The 11,146-nt window shown below is 36.1% G+C and overlaps 2 protein-coding genes across 2 annotated transcripts; both read left to right on the plus strand.

The window, feature by feature from the left end:
- Positions 1-932: 932 nt before the first annotated feature.
- On the plus strand, positions 933-2,778 carry LOC137835354 (transcription factor MYB102). The gene is made up of 3 exons (XM_068643826.1): positions 933-1,172; positions 1,302-1,431; positions 1,759-2,778. The coding sequence occupies exons 1-3, from the start codon at positions 1,043-1,045 to the stop codon at positions 2,621-2,623; spliced, it is 1,125 nt and encodes a 374-aa protein (XP_068499927.1). The 5' UTR covers positions 933-1,042; the 3' UTR covers positions 2,624-2,778.
- A 4,560-nt stretch (positions 2,779-7,338) lies between these two features.
- Positions 7,339-8,475, plus strand: LOC137834220 (uncharacterized). The gene has a single exon (XM_068642282.1). The coding sequence runs from the start codon at positions 7,339-7,341 to the stop codon at positions 8,473-8,475; it is 1,137 nt and encodes a 378-aa protein (XP_068498383.1).
- Positions 8,476-11,146: the final 2,671 nt, after the last annotated feature.

Below are 11,146 nucleotides of genomic sequence, written 5' to 3' on the forward strand. Positions count from 1 at the left end.
CCGCTTTACTGACTTGAGCGTCGGAGTGCCTTCGCAGGTACCCCCACCATCCGGTGATTCGCCCGACGACCGAGTGCCGAGTACCGAAAGATAAGCAAGAAGACGAGAAGAATCACAGTTCATCACCCAGTGACTTGTCCGACCGAAGGAAGAAGAAGAAGACTTCAATAGTTCTCTAGATCCCATCTCCCTAGCAGTAACAATAACTAATTATTTTTTATCTCTACAAAATTGGTTTCTATGTAGTGAATATTGTTTTATCAAACTAACGTTCTTAAAAAAAATAGATGAAGTATTCTTAAAAAAAATAGGTGAAGTGTTCAGAATTTAACATTCTTGAAAAAATAGTTAAAGTCTTGAAAAAATCATACGATTAAAAAAATTGATACTTCATTTCCTTTGAAATTACTATATATTTTGTTTAAAAGTATACCAAATATAAAATATACACATAGATTTTCACATATAAATGGAATAAATTATGGACAAATACATTCCTATTGCACTGCCAACATATTTAATAAAGTTAAATCTATATATTATACACTCATTAGGTAATATTATTTAGTTTGAGTTAAATACATGTCATTTATTAAACAAACTGAAATAAAGAATAAGAAAAGTGAAACATGTAAAAAGTTCATCTAGACTCATAATAATTTTTAAAATTTTAATCTTTAAATAATTTGCAATGAATGGAATCTTTATTTGAGTTTGCTGAGTTAACTTCATGACGATCCAATGTGGGAGTGTATGTATATATGGTTAGAGCTTTTGTAAAGTTTCTGCACATTATAGACCCGTCAAGCAAGTAACAAACATAGGAGTGAAAGGACGGTACCGAATCCCATTGACTTCAACATGTTTCTTAGGTTGATTGCCTTCCACTTAGCCTCTACTCTATATATACACGCTTTCTCCTCATTATCTACACCTACTAATCACGCTCCTTTTTTTCCGTCTTCTTTTTTTCTCTTTCTGATTTTCAGACACAAACTATAAGCATTGGGAATTTTTTTGCTATTGCTCCATCTTCTTCATCATGACCAACTCCTCTACTGAGAAGAATGGACTGAAGAAGGGTCCATGGACCCCAGAGGAAGATCAGAAACTCATCGATTACATTCACAAACATGGACACGGCAAATGGCGAACCATTCCCAAAAATGCAGGTACGTCCTTTTACTTTCTGCTAGATAATTGGACAATTATATGAAATGACTTTGAATTCATTTTTATAAAATTGATACTCATTTATATATTATAAAATATATTACTATATATTTAAAATGTATCTATAGGATTAAAAAGATGTGGAAAGAGTTGTCGGCTTCGCTGGGCTAACTACTTGAGACCTGATATAAAGAGAGGGAGATTCTCATTCGAAGAAGAAGAAGCCATCATCCAGTTACACAGTGTTCTGGGAAACAAGTAAGTGATAAATTAAAGTCCTAACATTTTTTCCTTGTTCCTACATGCATATTACCTCACTCTACTTTAACAATGTATTAAAAAAAAAACCTTTTGAATTTGCATATACGATATACGAAATCGCCAACTAATGCATGGACTTTAAACCCTGTGAAGCATTAAAATTCATTTTATAGTTAGAGAATGGTAGCTAGGGAACTATGCAAAGTCAATGATACATGCATGCAATGACAAACAACATTTTCTTATTTTTGTCACTTTGTAGAACAGCACACAGCACAGCAAATTAATTATTGATTTCTAAATGGAAAATTTTGTCCTGCACAGGTGGTCTACAATTGCTGCTAACTTGCCAGGAAGAACAGATAATGAGATCAAGAATTATTGGAACACCCACATCAAGAAAAAGCTATTCAAGATGGGGATTGATCCTGTTACTCACACACCACGCCTTGATGTTCTACAACTTGCCTCCATTCTCAACACATCTTTATTCAATTCATCACCCCAATTTAACCACCCTTTTCTTTCTGGGATCGGAAGATCAGTGATAAACCCAACCCACCTCCTAAGTTTGCTCTCCACTCTTCTGTCATGTCAAAGCAGAAACAACCCTGATAATGTACTGAATCACAATAATTACCAGCAAACTATTAGCCAACTTAGTGGGAGCAATCTATTGCAAAATCAACCCCAATGTTCCCAAATGCAACTTGAGACCATACCAACCTTCCAACCAAACCAACCCCAGGTTTCACTTCAAGAAAACCTTATTGCTAAGTCTAATCCATTGAACATGGAACACCAACTGATCAAAAGTAAATTACAGAATCAAATCTCCCCACTTGCTACCTCTTTTAGCCTTCAAAATCTTTGGCACTATGACAATGGAGACAACATATCGGGCTTATCAGTTCCCCAATCATCATCAGCTATGCAGTGTTTCTCTTCATCCAAGTTCAACTCTATATTCAACAATCTCTTGGGAAATCAGAATCTGTCTCACAACGAGGGGATCCCAAATTTCAATCTAACTTCACTGCTATCGTCCACAACTTCATCCAGCCCTTTGAATTCATCATCTTCCACGACATTTTTCAACGGAACCACAGAAGATGAAAGGGACACTTACGGCAGCAACATCTTAATGTATAACATTTCCAATGGCTTGAATGACTCTGGACTCTTGTGATTCAACTCCATTAATGCAAGCTGAGCTGTATGATAACTCTAGTTTGTTTCAGTACCTTAAAATTTGTTTATTTCGGTTCAGACTTTTTTCATACTTTCTTATTTCAATCATATGTATGGAATATTTATTCTATATATTTCCCAGTTTGATCCCTATTGGCAGATTCCCGATTACATGATGAGTTGAAACAATTCATTCCATTTTTGTTTGAGAGTTTAAATGTTTAATTTTCCTCAAATTTTGAATGTCTTGTCTAGAAATAACTGAAAATTATGAGAGAAAATAAGATAATTTTTTCTTTCCATTCAAATTGTATTAAAATATATAACTTTGTCTATGCATCATATTAAGAGTACCTAGCTACTTCAACTTAAATAGGTGGCAAAAATAGATGAATAGCACTAGAATTAATTGTCAAAAGTGTAACCGAGCACATTAATTATATTAAATTAAATGGCATAATTAATTAACACCTGCCAACTATTAAAAATTTAAGCAAACTATTATTGGAACTACTTAGACGCCTGCATTGACTATGTTTCATCTATTCATTTATCTAAAATCACTTTTTACATATTTCAACGTGATTATGGATTATTTAATATAAATTTAAACATGCACTGATTACAACTCCTTTTTCCAAATACATGAATGGAATATTAGAGAAGACTAAGAATTTGAGTAATTTTGATCGATAATTAGTTTTTTTTTTTTTCAATGAACACTTATAAAAAAAAGTCATAAATATAATCATAAAATTTATTCGAATGAGATGAACAAAGATTTGTATTGGTAAATTTTAACAATAAATATTTTAAAACGTTTTAAGAAAATACATAAATTATAAGATATTTTGATAATTTTATATAAAAACACTTTCAATTACTCTCTAAATTACATGTGTAAAATCAGAGAATGATAAGTTGTTTACAACATTTTTATTTAAAACAAAATATAAATAGCTTTTTTTTATCTAATCTGAAGTATAGCGAGATATAGTTTACAAAGAAACTCTAGTAGATATAACTAACTTAAAAGAAAATCACTTTAGAGAAATTCTATCATACAAGCCTAATTAATAATCAAAAAGAGAAAATGTTAAATATAATATTTCCTCCTTACGCAACCATATATCTAAGAACCACATGGAATTTGCCTGTTCAATCAGTCACAAAAGCAATTCCAAGTTGACTTCAAAATTGATCTGATAGAAAATTCGGTTTAAAATTTGTTAAACTGGTTTAAAATCAAGCAACCTAGTCAAAATTGGTTCTAATAGATTCATTAGAAAAAATAGTTTAAAAAAAACTAATAATATAATTACTATTACAATTAGTCTAAAGCTATATTATCGATAATTATAACAATTATATTCATTAAACTAGTTTTTAATATGGTAATGATTAAAACTTTAGTAGTAAGAAATTCATCATCAACATATAAAATTGATTAATATTTGTGATCATAAAAGGACTCTAAGTCTTTAATAAATAATTTGAAGAAAGTGAAAGGCTTCCCTCCTTATTATAAGCATTTATTGAACATAAACTTCTCCACGTAAGACTTTTTCAATACATAGTTACAGTGATTTTGGATTGTTAACATCCTCTTCTAGGACAACACTTGTTGCAATTAGTAAATTTGATTAATCATAATCAGTGTAATTATAGGTTCTATGTGTAAGATTATATAATGATTGGACTGTACTGTTTTTTCTAATGATATATAATCGAGATAGATAAATTTCAATTTTTTTTATAGGAGTTTAAACATCTCTTAAATATTATTTTTTTTGTCGGATAAGAAAAAAAAACTTGTCTATATTATTGTTTCAATGTCTGAACATGTGAGTTTTTCTTATTTGGTGGGATGCTTTTTGTGTCTGATTCCATGTTTGAGAAGTTAGGGACCACTTGAAAAGTGATGGAGAAATTGAAAGTTAGAAAAGATTAGGGTTGAAGGGAACAGTGAATTGGGAAATAAAGCTTAATGCATGAGGCACCAAAGTTACGTATAGGTATCTATTTGTCCTTCAAAGTTTTGACCTACCTACTGTGAGTATTATTACACTGTACATCACTATCTTATGTTTTCAAATTGAATTATATTTTATTTATAGAATATATTAATATTTTCCATGTCTATAGCATTAAGCTCACTAGAGCTTTCGACACCTGGCTCGGCTACCTGCACGTTTCACATGCTAATTAATTAATTACTTAACTATCTCTATTAGCTTCTCAAAGTTCCTATCTTTCACTATTCTTCCTCTTTCTTTCATTCCATCTTCAATGTAATCTAGATTACGATTTAACGTTTTACAAAAAAATAACATAACATTAGAAGCTTTTTCATGTTTATTAAAAAATAAAATCATTTTTAATATTTTTAATTTGTGAATAAAAGTAACTTTTCTATTATTAAAACTATTTGTATAAGATAATTTCTACCAATTAGTTTATATATAAATTAATTTTAGTTTATAGATTCCAATTTCTCTTTTTTCTCTCTTAAAAATTCTTAAATATATTTGTGATGATATGCAGGATGTACTTTGGTGGCTTTGGGACAATCGTTTTTTACATAAAAATATTTTTTTTTTCAAATTTGAGAAACTAAATACATATAAAATTAAATTAAAATAAGTTATTTAAAAAAATCATAAAATTATTTACTTCTCTAAGAAAAATAAAGTGATTTTTATTTATTGCAATAAAAAGTATTAAAACTATTTATAATTATTTTTTCAGTAACTGTTTTTAATTGTGTATTTAGAAAAACCTATTATATATATATAAGAATGCAATTACAAAATAATATACAACTTGAATATATATTTTTCTTGACTAGACCTCCTACTTAGAGTAAATTGGAAAATAGTTATATAAGTCATTAGAAGGAGAAAACTCTCACCTACATCATCTTGTTCGAATATTTGAATTAGGTATGCTTGTTTCTTTTTATTATTATTCTTATACCATGCTAGAGAATAGAGAAGGAGTAAAATATACATATAGTACCTAAATTTTAAATCAAAATTTATTAAATAAATAAACAATTAATTTTATCAATTTCTAACAAATTTTATCATTTTTTTTTAATTTTGTGAGTTTTTTTTTCCTAAACAATAAATCAAATGAATAAATTGGAACACTTCAAGAGTGTCTCAATCCTTATACAAAGATGCGCACGTTCAACCTCAAATGCTTTTCACCTATTTAAACAAAGTTATTGTACTGGCCAGTGCATAGTTCTCGATAGGCCTTTCGTATGATTGGTTCTTTTTACACCATGAGAGACATGCTCAGTTCTTTTTGCCCCATGAGAGACATACTCGGTTCTTTTTGCACCATGAGAGACCTACTCGGTTCTTTTTGCTCCGCGAGAGACCTGCTCGATGTTTGGGCCCAGGTAAACCTGTGTCAGTGGCCCTAGTCAGGTTGGCCCAGAACGCGTGATGGGTACACAAAGTAATTTCATTGATGCACTCGTCTAAAAGGTATATTTGTGTGGTAGATATAATCTTGTTATTATTGTTAATATGTGACAATATTTTCTCTATTACGTATTTGTTGCATGTTTCTGTTGCATATATGTTACACGTGGCTAGTTGCTATTAACCCTAGTAAGATAGGGATATGCTTGAGTAACAGAAGGTGGGCCTGCAGATAACACCTGAAGATCATTGGTGCCCGTGGCAGGTGGTTTTCTGTTACAAATAAAAGTTTAATATAATTACTTTCGGTTAAGATTCCCTGATCTCCAAGGAGAATGGTGTTATGTTGCATGAGCGGTGATAAAAGGAGAATAGGTCTCCAGGTAAAGGTACGCTATTTTTGCATACTTGACTAAATCATTATTTTTTCGGTGAACCCTAGCTGACTTGATCGTCGGAGTGTAATCAACACGTAGGGCCCAACAGAGCCTTATTCTAGTACAACAAAGGGACATGATTCTAGTTCCAGAGGAGACAGATCTAGGAGGCATCGTTCAACCTAAAGTCAACCGGCGAGAACATTTGGCGCCCACCATGGGGCCTGCTAAAACTTGATGTCATCCACACTTTGTTCAAGCTCGTAGACGGAGATGAGGAACGCAAGGCAAGTACTAGTGGTGCAAGAAGGTGCAGGCGAGGCTCCCACTTTGCAACAACTTATGGAGACCATCAAGGTCGTCCAAGAAGCCAATGAACAGTCCAGACAAGAACAAGAGAAAATACGAGAACAGTTACGCAAAACCAATAAGGATTTGCGACGTGACCGACGTATCCTGGGACAACAAGAGACGAACCCACCCTGAGAGAGACTGCCCCGAGCCTTTCTCGCGGGCCATCATGGACGAGCCAGTGCCTGCACACTATGTGGCACCCAAGATTGCTTTCACGGGGGGTGGAAGACCCAGAGAGTCACCTCACTGCGTTCAATGCCCAGATGATAATCTCGGGTGGTTCAGACGTAGTGCGATGCAAGATGTTCATGGGCACTTTCACAGGAACGACCATACAGTGGTTCAGTGGACTCCCTGATGGCCATATCTCCTTTTTTGCCCAGTTTTCCAAGCTATTCTGAGAACAGTTTCATGCAAACCGGGTCAAACCCCCCGTATTGTATGATCTCTTCAATGTGCGATAGAGGGAAGGGAAGACGTTGAAAGATTACCTGAATCAGTTTTGGGCACTCACCGTAACACTCCAAACCCATGACGAAAATTTCACGATGTCCTCTTTCGAGCAAGGGGTCGCTCCGGGGCCGTTTTGCGACTCCCTTATAAGGAATTCGGCCGAAACCTTTTCTGAAATTAGGCGAAGAGTAGTCGCTCACATCAATACTGAAGAAGCGGTTTTAGCCAGGAACAATAGTTCACACTCTCGGCTGTCTAAACCGAGAGAGGCAAGCAAGGCTCCTCGGCCTATGAGGGTCAACGAAACCTCGACCGAGAAGAAGGCAGAGTCAAGACTGCACCACTACCAGAAGGGAGAGTCCAAAGAAAGGGGCAAAAAGGAGGAGGTTTGCCCCAAATTCCGCATATCATACAAGGAATTGATAGCCATACCCGCAGTAGCCGAGAAGTTGAGGTTCTCCCAAAAGGCTGATAGAAACCTAGGAGGAAGGAAAGACATATGGTGTGAGTTTCATAAGGGTTTCAGACATGGTGTCGAACGGTGCAAGGCCTTAGGCTATCAGTTGGTCGAGCTTTTGAAGGAAGGCCTCTTGAAAGAGTATCTCAAGGTTGACGACAGAGAGCGACAAGGGGAAGCAGTTCCGGGGGACCCATCGCATGACATACTCATACATGCTGAGCTAAACACGATCTCGGATGGGTTCTCGGGTGGAGGAAACACGACAACCAAGCGTAAGAGGTACGCGAGGGCGGTAATGACGCTGGAGATGAAAGGTCACGATGACACCCCGAACCCGGATCTCTATTTCACTAAGGCAGACTTGGTGGGTGTAGTCCCTCATGACAACGACCCGATAGTAATATCTGTCATCATGGTGGGAAGAAAGGTGCATCGAGCCCTTATTGATCAAGGGAGCTCGAAGGACGTGTTGTTTTGGCCCACGTTCGTCAACTTCTGGTTATCCCCCGATCAGCTGAGGCCGCATGACATATGTTTAATCGGTTTCATAGGAGACCAGGTGGAGTGCCGAGGATATATTGACCTGAGGATAACCTTTTCAGATGAAGAAGTCGCCAGAACTATTGTTATCAGGTATGTGGTAGTCAATACTCCCTCTGCTTACAATCTGTTGTTGGGAAGACCCTCGTTAAACAGGTTAGGAGCAGTAACGCCCACAAAACACATGAAGATGAAGTTGCCATCCCTCGAGGGAAGGGTGATCACGATATGATCCAATCAAAAGGACGCTCGAAAATGTTACGAGAGCAGCCTAAATTGCAAGAGGAGTTACAACGCCGCCGCTAACTCCCAAGGGGAAAGGTAGTCGAAGTTTTGGAAACCAAGCTCAGCCACCGACCTCGACCCGGACCAGCTGGCGACGTCCAAGAAAGGGAAATTGAAGGAAAATTATTCAAGCTCGGTGCCTTTATGGAGCAGGAGCTACAAGATTAGATAGTCGGGGTGATAGCTAGACACCTGGACGCGTTTGCATGGACCTCCACCGACATGCCCGGGATAGATCCCGATTTCCTGTGCCATAGGATGACTATGGATAACAGGATCTGACCAGTGGTCCAGAGAAGGAGAAATTTCAATGAGGAAAGGCGCTTGGTTATCAAGACCGAGTTACAAAATTTGTTGAACGTCATCCATATCAGGGAGATTCGATACCTCGAGTGGCTGACAAACGTAGTGTTGGTCCGAAAGACCAACGACAAGTGGAGAATGTGCGTGGACTTCACAGACATGAACAAGGCCTGCCCGAAGGATTCCTACCCCCTTCCGAGCATTGATTCCTTGGTGGACAGTGCCTCGGGATGCCGACTGTTGAGCTTCCTAGACGCATTCTCAGGGTACAATTAGATTTGGATGCACCCAAATGACGAAGATAAGCATGCCAGCTATTGTTATAAGGTCATGCCATTTGGCCTAAAAAATGCTGGTGCCACCTATAAGCGCCTGATGTACATGATCCTCGCCCCTATGCTCAGGCGAAATGTGCAAGCATACGTGGACGACATGGTTGTCACCTCTGAGGAGGAAAAACAGCATGTAGCGGATATGGAGGAATTGTTTGAGACTGTGTGTAAGTATAATATGAAGTTAAACACCGAAAAATGTGTGTTTGGGGTAGAGGCAGGCAAATTCCTAGGATTCATGTTGACCGTGTTGAAGATGGATGAAGCTTCTTCTCTACCTAGTTTTAGTGTGTGTTTGATGTAGAAAATAACTAGTTTGCTTTGAAGTTTGTAAAAGGTTTAGATGATCTTGTATTTAGGCGTGTGTATGTGTAAGGTTGCCTTTTGCTACATGACCTATCTTAGATGCCTAACCAAGCCTAGAATAAGCACATGAAGTGGTTAAAAGTTTTTCCAAAAGCTTTCTAGAGGTTTCTTAAAAAATCAAGACTCTGCACAAAAATAAATCTGTTTCTCTGTAAAAGAACAGGTTTATTCTTTGGTTTGCTGAAAGGATTTTCGAAAGTTAGTTAGGGCACCAAAGGTACAACTCAGACAGTTATTTCAGTTAGCTGAGTTGGCAGTTTTCATAAAATAAATCTGTTCAGTTTAAAACTGAATCTGTTGTTTTCATAACAACTTTTCAACTATTTTTTGAAAAGAAGTTAGAAACTGTTTTCTATATAAAGAAAAGCCTCTCTCACATGAAAGGATGCTGAGCAATTACGTTTTTGACAGAGATTAAACACTTTCTATGTGAGAAGAAGGATTGAAAAGATTTTTGAAAGGTTTTCCAAAGGGATTTTCAAGTGTGCTTGTTCTAGGAAAACTTTGATCTTGGTGAAGGTGCTGGTGCAGTTCTGCAGCAAATTGAACTACTAGTTTTGAGTTCTTGCATCTTCTTTTCAGGTGTTATCTTTCCTTTATTCTGGTTTGTAAAGGTGTAAGTGTTAGTCACTCCTTGATAGGGTTTCTTGGAGTGCAAGGTGTGCTGAAATAGGGTTTTTCAGCATTGGTTGTATTGTTCTTGTAGTGTTTAAGAACTGTTGTGTGTAAGTGATTGATACTGTTTTTAGTGGATTCCACCTTGGAGTAAGGTGAAACTGGATGTAGCTCTGTACGAGTGAACCAGTATAAAAACTTGCTTGTCTTTTCCTCTCATCCCTGCACTCGCTTCTGGTTTTGCTTAATTCTGTCAAGAACTAAATTTGTACTTTTGAAATCAAATTTGTTAATTCTGGGTTTAATAAAAACTGTTCTTCCTGATTTGTTAAAGTTCTCTAATCACTAACAAAGTATTTGTATATGAGGTTTTAATTGGTTTAAGAACAAATAGTTTTATTCATTAAATCCTGACAAAGATTCATTCCCTTTGAAACCTTGTGTTGAATGAAACTGATTGATTTCTTGGCATAATCTGTATTCTTCAAGCTGTTAAAAGCTAACCAATCTGGCTCTGTTATATCTCTCTGTTTGATTGCAATTTTAATCTGAACAAGTTCAAATTGTGTTAGACTGTTCTGAAGAATCAATCTATTTCTTTTAAAAACAATCTGTTCTTTTTCTCTGATATACTAAAAACTGTTTGCATTTGCGAAAGTTTTATTTGTTCAATTCACCCCTCCGCTCTTGAACTTAGACACTAATAGACCTAACAATTGGTATCAAGAGCTAGGGCTTGTATTTTGCTCAAGTGTGTGTGCATGACGTCTGAGTTTAAAATGCCTTTTGCTGAAGGTGCGTCTATTAATAAACCTCCTATGTTTGGTGGTGTTAACTATGCTTTCTGGAAAATCAAGATGAAAATCTTTATGGAGTCTATTGTCATGGGAATCTGGGATGCAGTGGTCAGTGGACCTTTTATACCTATGCAGGTTGTCAAAGATGAAACAATAAAGAAGCCTTGGTCTGAATGGAGTGAAACCGAGAAGAAGAAGGCCCAAT

The sequence above is a fragment of the Phaseolus vulgaris genome, chromosome 5 (assembly GCF_051622355.1).
Source record: "Phaseolus vulgaris cultivar YP4 chromosome 5, ASM5162235v1, whole genome shotgun sequence".
Taxonomy (NCBI): domain Eukaryota; kingdom Viridiplantae; phylum Streptophyta; class Magnoliopsida; order Fabales; family Fabaceae; genus Phaseolus; species Phaseolus vulgaris.

Coding starts and splice junctions, on each gene's coding strand:
- LOC137834220 (XM_068642282.1), top strand. CDS start 7,339: ATGTCCTCTTTCGAGCAAGGGGTCGCTCCGGGGCCGTTTTGCGACTCC.
- LOC137835354 (XM_068643826.1), top strand. CDS start 1,043: ATGACCAACTCCTCTACTGAGAAGAATGGACTGAAGAAGGGTCCATGG. Junction 1,173..1,301: donor AACCATTCCCAAAAATGCAG/GTACGTCCTTTT, acceptor ATGTATCTATAG/GATTAAAAAGATGTGGAAAG. Junction 1,432..1,758: donor CACAGTGTTCTGGGAAACAA/GTAAGTGATAAA, acceptor TGTCCTGCACAG/GTGGTCTACAATTGCTGCTA.